We start from the raw sequence: 17,843 nt of genomic DNA, 5'->3' as shown, positions 1-17,843 counted from the left end.
TCCAAATATCCTATTCTTGCAGTAAGATTGTGCGCAGAGCACGATATAGAAACTGCAATTTCAATGTGTGCAACACAATTTAAAAAAAAAAAAAAATCCTTTTCCCTGGGGTTGGCTTGAATGTGTCGGGGTACTCAGACAGCACCCGGCGTGTCTGCAGTTAATGGGTTTTGATTTGCACACACACACCGAATCTGCTGCTGTTGTAATTCATTTGCAATCATTGGAAACTGCTTGCTGTTGATTTTCTTTTCCTAGGTAGTTTTTTTTGCCTGCAGTGTTTTTGATCTATTCTGCATCCAATGTTCATTCCAATCAGTGATGTCGCTTTCGTTGCAGGTATGTCACCTATTGCATGAAGTTTGTGCACATGCTTTTGTCACACGGTGTCACCCCCATACTGGTGTTTGATGGATGCACTTTACCTTCGAAGAAAGACGTGGAAAGAGCAAGACGAGAGTGAGTCACCTAAGGGATGGAATTGTCTGCACACAATATTTACATTTGTTACTATTCCTTATAAAGCGCTCCTCTTATTTAGTTATTTACCATGTGACTATTGTATGATAGTACTGCATTGTGATTAAAGTGGTTGTAAAAGCTGAAAGTGCATTCTATGCACGAAGGTAAAAAACCTTCTGTATGCTCTCCCCCCCCCCCCCCCCCCACAGCCCACTAATACTTACCTGAGCCCCCTCTTCCAGCAATGTGCATGGGAGCCTCGCCTGTCCCGAGTCCTTCTCTCCTCATTGGCTGAGACACAGTAGCGGGCGCCATTGGCTCCCACTGCTGTCAATCACAGCCAATGAGGAGAGAGCACCAATCACAGCATTTGATTGGCGGCAACAGGAGCCAATGGCTCCCACTGCTATCAATCTGTGCAGTGAGGTGGCACAGAGCCGGGAGAGCCGCTGCTCTCATGCACATCGCTGGATCGGCTCAAGTGAATATAAGAAAGGGGAGGGGGACAAATGCAGCTCATGTTATTTTTTTCACCTTAACCACTTCAGCTCCGGAAAGTTTTACCCCATTTTTGATTTTGATATTTGATCACTTCTGCTTTTATTTTTTTTTTTTTTTTGCGCTAAAAACAAAGAAAATTAACAATTTTGGGAAAAAAAAATGTGTGTGTGTGTGTGTGTGTGTGTGTGTGTGTGTATATATAATGTATATGTGTGTATATATAATGTATATGTGTGTGTATATATGTGTATATTTATTTTTACTTTCTGCTATAAAACACATCCAGTAAAAAAAAAAAAAAAATTCCTTATCTTTTTAGACCAATATGTATTCTGCCGCATGTGTTTGGTTAAAATAAAAAAATCCCAGTAAGCGTATATTGATTGGTTTGCGCAAAAGATTAAATGTCTACATACGGCGGGATAGATTTAGTGACTTTTTATCATTTTTCTTTTTTTAAATTTTACTAGTAATGGCGCAATCAGCATTTTTTTTTTTTTTTTTTTTTGCAGGATTGTAACATTGCGGCAGACAAATCTGACACTGACACTTTTTGGGGACCAGTGACCCTAATACAGTAATCGGCGCTAAAAAAAAAAAAAATTGCACTGTCACTGTACTAATGACACTGGCAGGGAAGGGGTTAGCACCAGGTGCAATCAAAGGGTTAAATGTGTTCCCTGCGAGTGTTTTCTAACTGTGGGGGAGGTGCTTTGACTAAAGGAAAACAGAGATCCGTGTTTCTGCTTAGTAGAAACGCGAGATCTCCTTTTTCCTCTCTGGCAGACCTCCGCTCTGCCTTGTTTACATTGGCAGACCTCCGCTCTGCCTCTCTATGAACGATCGCTGGTTTCCCAGGGGACATTGCGGGCCCCAGAGCCGAAGAAGATCAGGTACGTGATAGTGCACTTTAGGGCCGCCCTGCCGCAGTATATGTACGCGAGGCAAGTCCTTAAGCGGTTAATGCAAAGAATGCGTTAAAGTGATAAAAAAAAAACTTTTTTTTTTTTTTTCTATGGGAATTGAAGAAAAATCACAGATTAAAATTTTGGTTTATGTTGAAAATGCAATAAAACGATCGGTGTGATTTGCAGGAAGCGGCAGGCAAATTTACAGAAAGGGAAGCAGCTGCTGAGAGAAGGCAAGCTGTCCGAAGCCAGAGATTGCTTTTCACGCTCCGTTAACATCACCTCTGAAATGGCTCATCGAGTTCTAAAAGTAAGTCTAGTGAGTTCACAGCTGAAGCGGTGCACCCGACTCGTTTCACCCGCCAGGAAACTGCTAAGATCAGTCATTACATAATCTGTGTTTAACCACTTCAGTACCGACCACTTTTACCCCCTTCTTTTCCAGGCCAATTTTCAGCTTTCAGCGCTGTCACACTTTGAATGACAATTACACGGTCATGCAACGCTGTACCCATACAACATTTTTATCTTTTTCTTCACACTTCTAGCGCTTTATTTTGGTGGTATTTTTTTCACTGCTGGGTTTTTTTTTTTTGGTAAATAAATGGAGAAAAAAAAGACCCAAGATTTTGAAAATGTTTTTCTTTTTACTATTATAAAATTTAGCAAATAATCCTCATAAATTTAGGCCAAAAAATATTCTGCTACACATCTTTGGTGAAAATAACCCAAATCAGTGTATATTTTTTTAGTCTTTAGGAAACTTAGAGTCCACAAACTATGGTGTATATACAGTATCTCACAAAAAATGAGTACACCCCTCACATTTTTGTAAATATTTTATTCTATCTTTTCATGTGACAGCACTGAAGAAATGACGCTTTGCTACAATATAAAGTAGTGAGTGTACAGCTTGTATAACAGTGTAAATTTCCTGTCCCCTCAAAATAACTCAACACACAGCCATTAATGTCTAAACTGCTGGCAACAAAAGTGAGTACACCCCTCAAAATGTCAATATTGGGCCCAAAGTGTCAATATTTTGTGTGGCCACCATTATTTTCCAGCACTGCCTTAGCCCTCTTGGGCATGGAGTTCACCAGAGCTTCACAGGTTGTCACTGGAGTCCTCTTCCACTCCTCCATCATGACATCACGGAGCTGGTGGATGTTAGAAACCTTGCGCTCCTCCACCTTCTGTTTGAGGATGCCCCACAGATTTTCAATAGGGTTTAGGTCTGGAGATATGCTTGGCCAGTCCATCACCTTTACCCTCAGCTTCTTTAGCAAGGCAGTGGGCTTCTTGGAGGTGTTTGGGGTCGCTATCATGTTAGAATACTGCCCTGCGGCCCAGTCTCTGAAGGGAGGGGATCATGCTCTGCTTCAGTATGTCACAGTACATGTTGGCATTCATGGTTCCCTCAATGAACTGTAGCTCCCCAGTGCCGGCAGCACTCATGCAGCCCCAGACCATGACACTCCCACCACCATGCTTGACTGTAGACAAGACACACTTGTCTTTGTACTCCTCACCTGGTTGCCGCCACACACGCTTGACACCATCTGAATCAAATAATTTTATCTTGGTCTCATCAGACCACATTACATAGTTTCAGTATTCCATGTCCTTGGTCTGCTTTTCTTCAGCAAACTGTTTGCTGTCTTTCTTGTGCATCATCTTTAGAAGAGGTTTTCTTCTGGGACAACAGCCATGCAAACCAATTTGATGCAGTGTGCAGCGTATGGTCTGTGCACTGACAGGCTGACCCCCCTCCCCTTCAACCTCTGCAGCAATGCTGGCAGCACTCATACGTCTATTTCCTAAAGATAACCTCTGGATATAACGCTGAGCACCTGCATTCAACTAATTTGGTCGACCATGGCGAGGCCTGTTCTGAGTGGAATCTGTCCTGTTAAACCACTGTATGGCCTTGGCCACCGTGCTGCAGCTCAGTTTCAGGGTCTTGGCAATCTTCTTCTAGCCTAGGCCATCTTTATGTAGAGCAACAATTCTTTTTCAGATCCTCAGAGTTCTTTGCCATGAGATGTCATGTTGACCTTCCAGTGACCAGTATGAGAGAGTGAGAGCGATAACACCAAATTTAGCACACCTGCTCCCCATTCACACCTTAGACCTTGTAAGGCCCCTTTCACACATGCAGACCGTTTAGATCCTCCTGTTAGTTTTTCAGGCGGATCTGAACAGATGCCCCATGCATCTCTATGGGGCAGCGGATGTCAGCAGAGACATGTCCGCTGACATCCCATCCGATCCTGTCTGTCAAATCCGGATGGATGGAAACCCTTATTTCTCTAGCGCTCATCGACAGACGTAGTCCTCGGTGATACACCACCTTCGGGTTATGTTACCTCCGCAGGAGCAGGACTAGACAGGAAATTAAAAAGCTCTGGCCACACCCTAGGGGCAGTCCCAGAGGGTATATCCTCTCTCTCTCTGCCTCAGCAAATCAGTTATTTTCTGTCTAGTTAGGAGTAAGGACCTAGATACCTTGCTGGGATCTTAGGTCCTGGCAAGAATTTTTTTCTAAAAGGATTTTTAGACAGCTTTTTTTTTTTTCTCCAGTGTTCCTGTGAGATCTTCAAGCAAGAAAGCTGAACTGGGCGACGGGCTGGATGTTGAGATCCGGTGGTCACCCCAGTTCAGCCTACGAGCGCGTGCAGGCCATAGCTCCGCGCTGGGTCGGCCGCGACAAAGTCCCATTAAAAGGACTGAACCCGCGAGTTAAACGTCTCGCTGAAACGCCAAAGACCATGAGTCACGGCGTCCGTATCGGTCGACAGCCCTCCCGCCCCGGTGGAGAGGGGTACTGTCAGGAGTTGGTGCCCGCCTGGTTCCGGTATGGTGAGTAGTATGTTCCCCCTTTTCCCCTGACGGGTTTTGTGGTGAACGCGGGCCCCTCTCTGTATGGTAAGAAAGAGTTCTTTCTATCCTATAACATGTCACAAATCCTCCTACTTTGAGTGTGATTTTATGTGTGCAAAAAGCCAGGAGGCTTGGTTTGGGAGCTAAAAATCTATTGTATACATGTTTTAAAGATGTAATCTGTGGCATTCTGGGAATCTTATGGGTTAAGTATAAGCTACCTACCAGTCAGAAGCCACGGACATGTAGACTGCCTTCCAAATCAGATCTCCAGCTAATAGCAGGCCTCCCGAACGGCCACGCGGTCCGCCAGGGCCGGTACCGCCAACCACGCCATATCCCCATGCAGAGAGAGTGTTGTGTGCCCTGCAGCACACCGCTATTCAGTTTAGGCCGCCGCCATTTTTTTTGCTGGATCGCACGAGCCGCCATTTTGGCGTAGCCTCGTGTCTCCAGCATGGGGGCGGCCATGTTTGAGGTGATCCTACACCTCGTGGAGCTTGGGGGAGGCGCCGGAAGGCGTGCAGAGGGGCGGAGCCGCCTCCCTTCTTCCTGGGCAGCCAGCCAAAAGACTTCCTGTTTGTCAAGACAGCGCTGTAAGCTGTTGCAGTTTAACTCTGAGCATCAAGTGGTGAGCCTGGGGGTCTATCTCTCTCTCTCTCGATCGATAGGGATCCCTAGCAGGTAACACTAAGGGGCTTTTTGTGGCGCTGGGGGTCAGAAAAAAAAAAAAAAAAAAAAAAAAAAAAGTTTTTTTCTTTTGAATTATATCATCCAGGTAGTAACTGGAGTTATCATGGACCCTGCCACACATATTCCCCCACCTGTTTCCCTCGAGGGGGCCTCGGGACCCGCCGGTGCACAGAGTATAGAATCATTTACAGCAATTTTGGAGTCTATGGTGGCTCGGGTGGAGGCGGCCTGTCAGGGACGGGGGTCAAGGAAGCGACCCCCGCCTACCCCTATACCATCTGACACCTCTGACTCAGATTCAGAGATGGTCACGGCAGTTGCAGGTTCCTCTGCAAGGGCTGTTATCCCAGGTAAAGCCCCCTCAGACAGTGAGGAGGACGCTTCTTCTCCTGCTATAATTCAGGAAGAAGCATTGGTGGACGCACTAGTTGTGGCAGTGCAAGAAACCTTAAAACTTGAGGCTTTACCGGCAGAGGCAACTGAAACAGAGAGGCCTTTCGGTACTAATAAGCCCATCAAGATGGCGAAGGCTTTTCCGGTACCTAAATGTTTTGGTAATCAGATTAAAGGAGAATGGGAGCATTCTAAACGTACCTTTACTATTTCCAAGCGTATTGCTAGACGCTATCCGTTTGAGGAATCCATCATTAAGAAATGGACGGTACCACCAGTCGTGGATCCGCCTATTTCCAGGCTGAATAAAGCCACGGTTATTCCAGTGGAGGACACTTCGTCCTTTAAGGATCCGGTGGATCGAAAGATAGAAGCAGAGTCCCGCACTATCTTTTCTCTGATAGGGTCAGCATTTAGACCAGTAATTGTTATTGGTCTAGTTTCCCAGACACTTACGGAATGGGCGAAAATGGTACGCCAAGATCTTAGGGGAAAAGATATTCCCCAGGAGACATCTGATTTGATGGAACAGATCATACAAGGGCTACGGTTTATCTGTGACGCAGCCTTGGACACAACTCCCTTATTAGGGCATGCATCTAAGTTAGCAGTGATCCTCAGACGTGTGCTGTGGTTAAAATGCTGGTCAGCTGACCTAGGTTCCAAAAAGACCTTGACCAATCTCCCTTTTCAGGGGAATCGTCTATTTGGGGCCAACCTAGATGAAATCATTAAGGATGCCACTGGGGGCAAGAGCACTTTCTTGCCACAGGCTGCAAAAGCTAAGGGACCTCGCAACAAGCGAGGACCTTTCTTTACCGCCCATAAAGGGCGCCCGGCTGGTACTAGCGGGAAAGGCAAGACTCCTCCAGGAGGATTCAAGAAGGGCTGGTCGGACAAGCAGAGGACCAACCCAGCCAGACCCGAAGCAAAGGAGTACACAGCCTGAAGGTGCGCCCCCACCCGGTTTCAGGGTGGGGGGACGTTTTCACCGGTATTCAGGACATCAGATCGAGCATCTACCACTACTACCGGTGCGATTCTTCCCTTCCAACATTTAAGTACCACAGGAAGCGGTAGTTACCGTTCCCTGAATAGATCTTTTCCTTTACCCTTTCCTAAGATTAGTCCCGATACCTCACAGGAATCGGATCTGGTTGACCAGATAGGCCAAGTAGCCTCTAGTCGGGTGACTTCGGTCCCTGAGGTTCAACCAGAAAAGATCACCCTTCCTGATAACTATCAGGTATCTGATAAATGTGTGGAAACAGAAAACGACCAGACTTTCTCGGATGGTCGGGGCCAGATAGCTCTAGGGACGCCTGGTTCAGATCCTATCAGCGCCAGTGGTCCTAGAAATTCTAGGCTGGCCTCCTCAAGCCGGCCTGGCCGACTTGGACATGCTAGTCGCAGACGTTCCGTGGGAACTTCGTCTCAGGGAGTGTCTGTGGTCTCTAGGACCAAGTTACCTTCGTGCTTTACAGTCGCTGGTTTTAATGGCCTGGCCATTGAGACCCAAGTACTGAAGGACAGAGGTTTGTCTACTTCTGTCATTCCTACCCTTATTAAAGCAAGGAAAGCGACTTCCAGCAAAGTCTATTATCACACATGGAAGACTTATATTGCGTGGTGCGAATCTTTAGGATTTCCTCCACGTACCTATTCGTTGTCTCGAATATTGGCCTTTTTGCAACAAGGGGTTGAGCAGAAGCTAGCCTTGAGCACCATCAAGGGTCAAGTTTCAGCATTAGCAATCTTCTTTCAGAAGCCGTTAGCTACCTAATCCTTGGTGCGGAATTTCATCCAGGGGGTGCGGCACCTGGCTCCTCCAGTCCGCGCGCCCTTACCGCCCTGGGATCTTAATTTGGTTTTGTCGGTTCTACAGAAACCTCCTTTTGAAAACATCAGGGAGATTCCCTTGCTTACTTTATCCCAAAAGGTGGCCTTCTTGGTGGCTATTACTTCTGCTCGCAGGGTGTCAGAACTGGCTGCATTATCATGCCAGTCCCCATACCTAGTGATTCATAGGGATAAGGTAGTACTTCATCCTAAGCCATCTTTTCTTCCTAAGGTGGTTTCAGATTTTCATCTGAATGAAGATATTGTACTACCTTCCTTGTGTCCTCAGCCCAAGCATCATCGGGAACATGCGTTGCATTCCTTAGATGTGGTTCGGGCAATCAGGGTATACCTGAAAGCTACGGAATCATTCCGTAAGACGGATTCACTTTTTGTGATCACGGATGGCCCCAGAAAGGGTTTGCCTGCATCTGCCGCAACCATTGCCAAATGGATTAGACAAACGGTACAGGCTTATTCTATTAAGGGTCAGAGTCCTCCGTTCCCTGTTAGGGCGCACTCCACTCGAGCGCTCAGTACTTCCTGGGCCTTTCGCCATCAGGCGTCAGTGGTCCAGGTATGTAAGGCGGCCACCTGGTCGTCGGTACATACCTTTACAAAATTCTATAAAATTGATGTGACGGCATCGGCGGATGCCTCATTTGGCCGCAAGGTTTTGCAGGCCGCAATTTGAGGAGACCGGTGGTCTACCTCGAGGGTTTTTTTCTGTTTGAAAATTTTTTTGTTGAGTCTCATCATTAAGGATGAGCATTGTAAACTTCTAGTTGGCACCGGTTGGGCCTTCTAGATTGGGATTTGATTTCCATTTTCCCACCCCTCAGTTGTGATACTGCTCTGGGATGTCCCGAAGGTGGTGTATCACCGAGGACTACGTCTGTCGATGAGCGCTAGAGAAAAATGGATTTTTGTAAAATCTTACCGTAAAATCCTTTTCTCTTAGCTCATCGACAGACGTAGTCCCCGCCCCTCTGTTTTGGAGTTGGGTTGGGTTAAATTCTCTAAGCACTGCTTTTTCACATAACTGATTTGCTGAGGCAGAGAGAGAGAGGATATACCCTCTGGGACTGCCCCTAGGGTGTGGCCAGAGCTTTTTAATTTCCTGTCTAGTCCTGCTCCTGCGGAGGTAACATAACCCGAAGGTGGTGTATCACCGAGGACTACGTCTGTCGATGAGCTAAGAGAAAAGGATTTTACGGTAAGATTTTACAAAAATCCATTTTTCTCTTACGTCCTCCGACAGTCGCCGCCTCCTCTAAGTCATCACTATTGGGTATTGACTTCCGCTCCGCAGGAGTAGCTAGGCATAAGACTTAGTCAAAAGAACAAAAGCATTTAGCATAGACCCACCCATGGGGGCTTTCCCACTGGTCAATACCCCCCTGCAGTGATCCCTCCCAACTCAGTTTGTTTCTGCCTAGCGTCAGGAGTAGTTAGGCTTCCCTGTGCTGGGGCTACAGTCTCAGCCTTTCTAATCTTTTTTTTCTTTGATTTTCTTTGAAAATGTCAGTTTTTTTTTTTTCTTTGATTTTACTAGCTGTTTATTTTGTCAGCTTTTAGTTTTTAGTCGGACCTTCGGATGCAGATGGATTCTTGCGGAGCTGGGAATCGGACTGACCTCCCTGGTTCCCCAGGGCAGAGGGTCAGAGGGACCCCCAGCCCGCCATCGAGCGTTCAGCCATGTGTTCGTCCTGGCATCATGAACAAAGCATCCCTGCTCGCAGCAGGGATGCAGCCTGTGAGGTGGCTACCTCACTGGACACATCTGCGGTGCTGCAGTGTCCTGTCCTTGGCTAATGGCACTCCCTGTCAGATGAGGACAGCGGCTTTCCGTTCATAAAGGCACCCCACGCCGCCCGGTACAGGTAAGTACTTTCTGTGTGGGGCCTCTGTCTGGGGTGGCAGTCCTGTGTTGCTGTGTATTCCCCATGTCTGTGCCTGTGTGGGGCTCCCTGATGCGATCCCTGCGGGGGTCTCCTTTTTACATGCGCTGCGGTGCTGTGTGGTTTTGGGGGCCCCTTCCCCTGTGTCACTGCAGTGTTTTGGGGGTGCAGACTGTGTGTGTGGTGGCCGCAGCGGGTAAAAAAACGCGCGGTCCACCATTTTAGGTATGGGCAAGCATGTCTGGCTTCACTGTGGGCTTAACTACATGCTGTTTTGGCGCCATCTTGTGTGTGGCAGAACGATCGTTCCGAGCACATGTTCGGCGGCCATCTTGCTGAAGCCTCCCATTCAGTTCTATGGGCAGCCATTTTCCCTGGGTCTTGCAGCTTATAGTTCAGCCTCTGATGACCTCACTTCCTTTTCCTTTGAAGCAGCGATCAATGTGGTAACACTCTGTGGGGGCTCTGCAGACTTTCTCTTCCATAGCTCCTTGTTTTGTCCTTCCTGGCTCAGTTTTGTCTCCTTTTGGGGGTCTGTGTTCACTGTGCATATAGCGGTGGGCTGCGCACTCCGCAGCGATCTTAAAGGGCCAGTACCTTTTCTTGTACTTTTTTTACTGTAACTTGGGCAATGGAATCTCGGGACAGCAAATTCCCTCCAGCCCTGGTGGGGGACCCCAGTCCTGCTGTACCCCCTGTTATACCTGATTTGACCACCGTAGTGGCGTCTTTAGTGTCCAAAATGGAGGTGCTGATGGCTGAACGAGCTGCTAGGAAAAGGCCTAGATTATCTATCTCCTCTGATTCAGATGGTGATGTGGCGGGCGTGCCCTTTTCAGGGTCTCGCTCATCCCTGGACCCACTGGGGTCTGTAGGGGAGGCGGAGGTGGTTGATGATTCTCCCCCGGGGTCGCCTGAAGAACGCGCAACTATGGATGAGTTGGTCTCTTCTGTGAAAGAGACACTACATTTGGAGGATGAGCCCACTCCTCCGGGCATTGTGTCATCGTTTGGTACACATAGGACCCGCAAGTCGGCGCAGGTTTTTCCCTGCCCCGCTGAATTTTATTACACTGTGAATGAACTGTGGCACAATTTAAAACGTCCATTCATGGTACCTAATCGTTTTAAACTGCTTTATCCCTTTGCGCTGGCTACGGACACGCGCTGGTGTGTGCCTCCACAGGTGGATCACACTGTGGCCATCTTAAACAAGGCTACCTTTATTCCCACTGAGGACACCCCGGTGTTCCGGGATCCCAAGGATAGGAGGTTGGAGTCTCTTGCCCGCCATTCCTACACGGTGGCGGGTTCCTTGCTCAAACCTATTTTCTCGTCCGTCCTGGTGGCTCAGGCGGTGGCGGATTGGACTAAGGTGCTTAGACGCAACCTCGCGTCTGATTCTGCCCCACCTGCCACGCTGGCTATGGTGGATCAAATTCACCAAGGAGTCATGTATTTGTGCGATGCGGCCTTAAATGAGGCCCCTCTGGCCGCACGCCTGTCGAGTGTTGCGGTGCTTAACCGTCGACTGATCTGGCTGAAGAGCTGGTTGGCTGACCAGACATCATGGAAGACAGTTGCTGATTTTCCCTATGCAGGTTCTCGCCTTTTTGGTGAGGCGTTGGATACCTTGGTAAAAGGCGTCACGGGGGGGGCAAGAGCACAATGCTGCCCCAGAACCCGAAGAACAAGTCCTTTTGTGGCAAGCGGGGTTCCGCGCCTCGACCCATTCAAGGATCCTTTCGTGCCTTTAGGAATCAAACCAAGGGCAAGCCCTTCAAGGGCCAAGGTAGCCAGAAGAAGCCCTGGGCGGGCAAGCAGAAGTCCGGCAATGCCGGTGCGACGAGTCAATCCGACTATGCCTGAAGGGGCGCCCTCACCCATTTCTGGGGTGGGGGGATGTTTGCGCGGTTTCCTCCAACCTTGGCTGCTCCGAATTCCGGCCGGCGGACAGATTTTTTTCCCTCAAATCTTCATTTGACCCCAGGGCGTCTGCAGGACCTGCATCAAGCGGTGCAGGACCTCCTTACCCAGGGAGTGATTGTCCCGGTGCCTCATCGGGACAGGTTTCGGGGGTTTTATTCCAATCTGTTCACTGTGCCCAGAAAGGAGGCCAAGGTACGTCCTATTCTGGACCTGAAAGCGCTGAACCGCTTTGTGCGCGTTCGGAAGTTCCGTATGGAATCTCTCCGCTCGGCGGTGGCCTCCCTGAGCCCAGGGGAATTCCTGGCCTCTATAGACCTGAAGAATGCGTACCTACACATCCCCATTTTTGAGGGTCACCAGAGGTACCTTCGGTTCGCTATCGCGGAGGACCACTATCAGTTTGTGGCGTTACCTTTCGGTCTCGCTTCGGCTCCAAGGGTCTTTACCAAAGTGTTGGCGCCTGTTTTGGGCCTGCTCAGGGCACAGGGCATTGTGGTCTTGGGGTATCTGGACGATCCCCTCTTAAGATCGAGTGTCAGCCAGAACCTACTGCGCGATCTGTCCACCACGGTACAGACGCTCCAGGAGTTCGGATGGACCATCAACGTACAGAAGTCGTCCTTGTCTCCTTCGGTTTGTCTTCCCTATCTGGGAATGATCCTGGACTCTGCTCAGGCAAAGGTGTTCTTGGCGGAGGACAAGCTCCGGACCTTACAGGACGAGATCAGGTCCCTCTGGGACAAACCATCCTAGTCACCTGCATGCGGTCCCTAGGGTTGATGGTATCTGCCTTCGAGGCGATACCCTTCGCTGAGTTTCACACAAGGTCTCTTCAAGCGGAGATCCTGGCCAGGTGGGACAGACTACCTCAGTCCTTGGATCTGAGTGTCTCTTTGAGTCGCCGGACCAGAATGGATCTTCTGTGGTGGCTCCAGTCCCCGGCAGTGTCAGAAGGCAAATCCTTCCGTCTGTTACTGTGGACAGTGATTACCATGGATGCCAGCCTGTCGGGCTGGGGTGGAGTCCTGGGCAACCTGTCTGCCCAGGGCACTTGGTCGGAGGAGGAATCCTCCCTTCCGATCAACATTTTGGAATTGAGAGCAATCAAACTCTGTCTCTTCCAGTGGTCGGACCGACTTCGGGGCCGTCCTGTTCGGGTACAGACGGACAATGCTACCGCAGTGGCTTACATCAACCACCAAGGGGGCACCAGGAGTGCCCGGGCTGCCCGGGAGGTGACCGACATTCTGGCTTGGGCCGAGACTCATGTCCCGGCGATTTCAGCAGTTCACATTCCGGGTGTGGATAATTGGCAGGCCGACTATCTGAGCCGCCAGACCCTGGACCAGGGGGAATGGTCCCTGCACCCGGAGGTCTTCCAAATGCTGTGTGCGAAGTGGGGATCCCCGGACATGGATCTGTTCGCGTCTCGGCTAAACCACAAGGTGAAAAGGTTCGTGGCAAGAACGTCAATCCTCTGGCAGATGCCTCGGATGCGTTGGTGGCCCCTTGGCATCAGTATCGTCTGATGTATGCCTTTCCTCCGATTCAGTTGTTGTCCAGGTTCCTTCGCAGGGCCGTGCCGGTCCTGGTATGCCGACGTTCACCTGGCAGTGGCGCCTCCTTGGCGGCTGCCAATGCGGGAAGATCTGCTGTCTCAGGGACCGATCTTCCATCCTGCTTTACAGTCGCTGGCTTTAACGGCCTGGCTGTTGAGACCCAGGTCCTGAGAGACAGGGGTCTCTCCCCGGAGGTCATTCCTACTCTAATCAAGGCTAGGAAAACCTCTTCTGGTAAAATCTATTACCGTACCTAGAAAGCTTATTTCGCCTGGTGTGAGTCCAGGGGGTTCTCCCCTCACTTGTACTCGGTGTCGAGAGTGTTGGCTTTTCTCCAGACTGGTGTGGACTGGCGCTGGCCACGATAAAGGGCCAGGTATCTGCACTGGCTATTCTTTTCCAACGCCCTGTGGCGTCTCATTCCTTGATTCGCACCTTTATTCAAGGTGTGCGACATTTGGCCCCTCCCCGGAGGGAGCCTTTACCTCCATGGGACTTGAACTTAGTTCTGTCCGCATTACAGCGTTCTCCCTTTGAAAACATCCGGGAGATATCGTTACCTCTGCTGTCTAAGAAAGTTGCTTTTTTAGTGGCGATCACTTGGTCTCTGAGTTCCACCTTAATGAGGACATTGTTTTGCCTTCGCTCTGTGCAAAGCCGAAGCATCCTAAGGAGGTTGCATTGCATTCCTTGGATGTTGTCAGGGCGATCAGGGTTTACCTGTCGTCCACTGAATCCTTTCGTAAATCGGATTCCCTCTTTGTCCTTCCTGAGGGACCTCGGAAGGGCATGGCTGCGTCTGCAGCGACTATTGCCAAATGGATCAGACAGACCATTGAACAGGCTTATGCTTTGAAGGAATGGGTTCCACCGTTCCCTGTTAAGGCGCACTCTACCAGATCTTTGAGTGCGTCCTGGGCCTATTGGCATCGTGCCTCAGTGTCCCAGGTGTGCAAGGCTGCGACTTGGTCGTCGGTGCACACCTTTTCCAAATTCTATTAGGTAGATGTTCTGGCATCAGCTGATGCCTCCTTTGGCTGCAAGGTTCTCAGTGCGGCAGTGCCATGAAGGACCCTTGTTTTTTTGTGGGTCCCTGGCTGTTGGTATTTGCTTTCCTGGGCTGTTGCTCCTGTTGAACCTTGTTTTTTTTTCTGTTGCCCAGTGGTTCCCTTACTGTGCTGGTAAGGTTCCTTTCTCTGATGTGGGTACTGCGTTGCCTTTTCGCCTTGCGTCTCCCACCCCTCATGTCTACACTGCTTTGGGACATCCCAATAGTGATGACTTAGAGGAGGCGGCGACTGTCGGAGGACTTAAGAGAAAACAAAATTTTTGTAAAATCTTACCTGTAAAATTCCTTTCTCTGAGTCCTCCGACAGTCGCTGCCCCCGCCCCTCTTTTGGGGTTGTGTTCTTATTACCTACTGCTATGCTACCAAACTGAGTTGCAGGAGGGTATTGACCAGTGGGACAGCCCCCATGGTTGTGTCTATAGTAAATGCTTTTGTTCTTTTGACGAAGTCTTATGCCTAGCTACTCCTGTGGAGCGGAAGTCAATACCCAATAGTGATGACTTAGAGGATGCGGCGACTGTCGGAGGACTCGGAGAAAGGAATTTTACGGTAAGATTTTACAAAAATTCAGTTTTTCCATCCATCTGGCGAATTGGATCAGATGAGAACGGACAGGCGGTCCGTTCTCATCCGATTCCCCCATAGGGGACAGCGAGGATCTGACACCTCCGTCTCCGCACACAGAGTGGAGACGGAGCTGTCATCTGCCTGCTCAGCGGGGGATCGGTGGATCAATCCTTCGCTGAGCCTAACACTAATGAGTCACATGACACCGGGGAGGGAAAATTACTAATTGGGCCCAATTTGGACATTTTCACTTAGGAGTGTACTCACTTTTGTTGCCAGTGGTTTAGACATTAATGGCTGTGTGAGTTATTTTGAGGGGACAGCAAATTTACACTGTTATACAAGCTGTACACTCACTACTTTACATTGTAGCAAAGTGTCATTTCTTCAGTGTTGTCACATGAAAAGATATAATAAAATATTTACAAAAATGTGGGGGTGTACTCACTTTTGTGAGATACTGTATCTGCCAATCAATCAGTCCTGATGTACTGACTACTTATCTCTTTTCTTAGCCCAAAAATTCAGGACAGTACAAATATCCCCCCCCCCTCCTCAATTACCCCTTTGACAGTCCAAAACATTTCGTAAGAGGCATGGCGAGTTTTTTTTGTCTTTTTTTTATTTATTTTTTTCCCCAAATGTTTTTGAAAAATAAAGTAAAAAAATAAAATATGTAAAATAAATTTTACATACTGTCACCAGTGCAGTACAGCGTCATCATGTAATGGGTGTGGTGTTGATCAGGGACACTGGTTAAAGTACAAAGAAAATAAAAAAATCACTTTTTTTTTTTTTTTTACACACACTCTGACCAGAGCAATATATTGTTAACATAGTGACATTGTACTACTCTAGGGAAGTGATCAGTATTTTTTTTTTTTTTTTTTAAACACATATTCGCATAAAGCGCTCAATTGCATTGCTATATGCAAGCATTTTACTGAATTAAATCAATTAATTCAGTTTGTTTTGTGATGAGCTGTAATTAGTCAGAGCTTTTAAATAAATAAATAGTGCTGCGCAAATATACAAATAATCATATACTGCACTATGTGCATCAAAGCATTAAAATCCAAAAAACAGTGAATGGTATATAACATTAAAGTGCCAGTAGTGCCAATAAATTAATTTGATTCCATAAAAGAGGAAAAAGATAGAGTCCAGTGTAAAATAGTGAATAGCCGTGCTGAAGACTAATAAATAAATATAGTCCAAACAATTATAAAGTGATCTGTGTTCCCAAAGAGGAGTGACCAGAGTGGCAAGGTGGACAGCCAGCCGTGCACCCCCTTGTGAATGGGTGCTCACCTCAGATCTTTATAAAGAATGCATGGGTAAAAAGATCCTATAGATCATCCATCCATCCATCCATCCATCCATATCCTTAGGGCTCCTCTCATCCACAGTACTGAAACCTGGCTTGTAGTGTCACTCAATGCAGCATAATATGAAAATAGAAAAACTTGCAATAGTGCATGAAATCCTTCAAAAACGGTCTTTATTAAGTAAAAGATAAATGGTCTCACTCACACTTGTGGGTGCATATCATGCACATAAACAATCGCATCAAGAGATGGTAGAAATCGTGGTGGTATAGCGGGAGAGACCGTTCAGCGCCGCCTTGTAGTCGCATCGTGCGTTGGTAGCTGACAGTCTCACCAAACAGCGGTGTAACGCTCCCGTCCGTCCTTGCCCCTCCCCTACGCGTGACGACACAGGGACCACGTTTCTTCCTCAGCTGGCTGTCCACTGTGACACTCTGGTCACTCTTCTTTGGGAGCACAGATCACTTTATGATTGTTTGGACTATATTTATTTATAAGTCTTCAGCACGGCTATTCACTATTTTACACTGGACTCTTTTTTTTATCTTTTCCTCTTTTATGGAATCATATTAATTTATTGGCACTACTGGCACTTTAACCACTTTACCTCCAGTCACATTGCTGCTACTGCAGCAATGTGGGCTCGTTCCCGTCCAGCGACGTAGACCTACGTCTCTGGACTCCTCCCCCTGTAGGCGGCGCTCGCGCGCCGCCGGAGGCGCGCTCCCGCTGTTTTCAGTCACAGCGGGAGTCGGGCCAGGGGAGGAGCGGCGGCGATCGCTGCCACTCTTCCCCGATCATCGGGGAATCGAGTGAGGAGATCCGCTCACCTGTGTAAACAGAGCGGGCGGATCTCCTAAGTGACAGGGAGGGACAGATCGGAGTGTTCAGCATAGCTGAACATCTGATCTGTCCTTGTGTCACATAGTCACCTCCCCCCCCCCCCCCCCCCCACACGTCAGTAAGCACCAGGCATACATTAACCCCTCCCTCTCCATTAAAATTAACCCCTTCCCTGCCAGTGTCATTTTTACAGTAACAGTGCATATTTATAGCACTGATTACTGTCTGCTGCAATGTCGCAGTCCCGCAAAAAAAAATCGCAGATCGCCGCCATTACGCGTTAAAAAAAAACACCGAAAATGACAGAAATCTTTCCCGTAGTTAGTAAACGCAATAACTTTTGCGCAAACCAATCAAAATACGCTTATCGTGATTTTTTTTTTTACCAAACATAGGTAGCAGAAAACAAATTGGCCAAAAATTTAAAAAAAATTTGATTTTTACATTTTTTGGGGGGGGAATTTCATATAAAAAAATGTTAAAAATACTGTTATTTTTTCAAAATTGTCGCTCTTTTTTTGTTTATAGCTCAAAAAGTTAAAAGCGCACAGGTGATCAAATACCACCAAAAGAAAGCTCTGTTTGTGGGAAAAAAAGGACGTAAATTTTGTTTGGGTACAGAGTCGCACGACCGCGCAATTGTCAGTTAAATTCGCACAGCGCCGAATCGCAAAAAGTGGCCTGGACGTAAGACAGCAAAATCCTCCGGTGGTAAAGTGGTTAATGTTATATACCATTCACTGTTTTTTGGATTTTAATGCTTTGATTCACATAGTGCAGTATATGATTATTTGTATATTTGCGCGGCACTATTTATTTATTTAAATTATTTACACTGTTATGAGAAGTGGAGTGTCTGCAGCAGATAGCCCATTAATCTAGAACCTCAAGGTTGCTCGCAGGACCGATTTTTTTTTTCTTTTTACAATTGGTCAGAGCTAATCACATTGTACAGATGGGCTATGATT

General features: G+C 47.9%; 1 protein-coding gene across 2 annotated transcripts in view; it reads left to right on the top strand.

Annotated features, from left to right (window-relative positions):
* Positions 1-17,843, top strand: part of EXO1 (exonuclease 1) — a 66,241-nt gene that overhangs the window by 7,893 nt on the left and 40,505 nt on the right. The window contains exons 3-4 of one of the 2 annotated variants that reach the window (XM_082262562.1): positions 340-459; positions 2,058-2,181. In XM_082262562.1, the coding sequence (XP_082118688.1) occupies positions 340-459; positions 2,058-2,181 (244 nt within the window). Of the gene's footprint in view, positions 1-319; positions 460-2,057; positions 2,182-17,843 lie in introns of both variants that reach the window. The other variant, XM_082262563.1, reaches the window with a different exon arrangement.

This window comes from Pelophylax lessonae (genome assembly GCF_965119305.1).
Source record: "Pelophylax lessonae genome assembly, chromosome: 7".
Taxonomy (NCBI): domain Eukaryota; kingdom Metazoa; phylum Chordata; class Amphibia; order Anura; family Ranidae; genus Pelophylax; species Pelophylax lessonae.
This window is presented reverse-complemented; position numbering and strand designations above follow the sequence as displayed.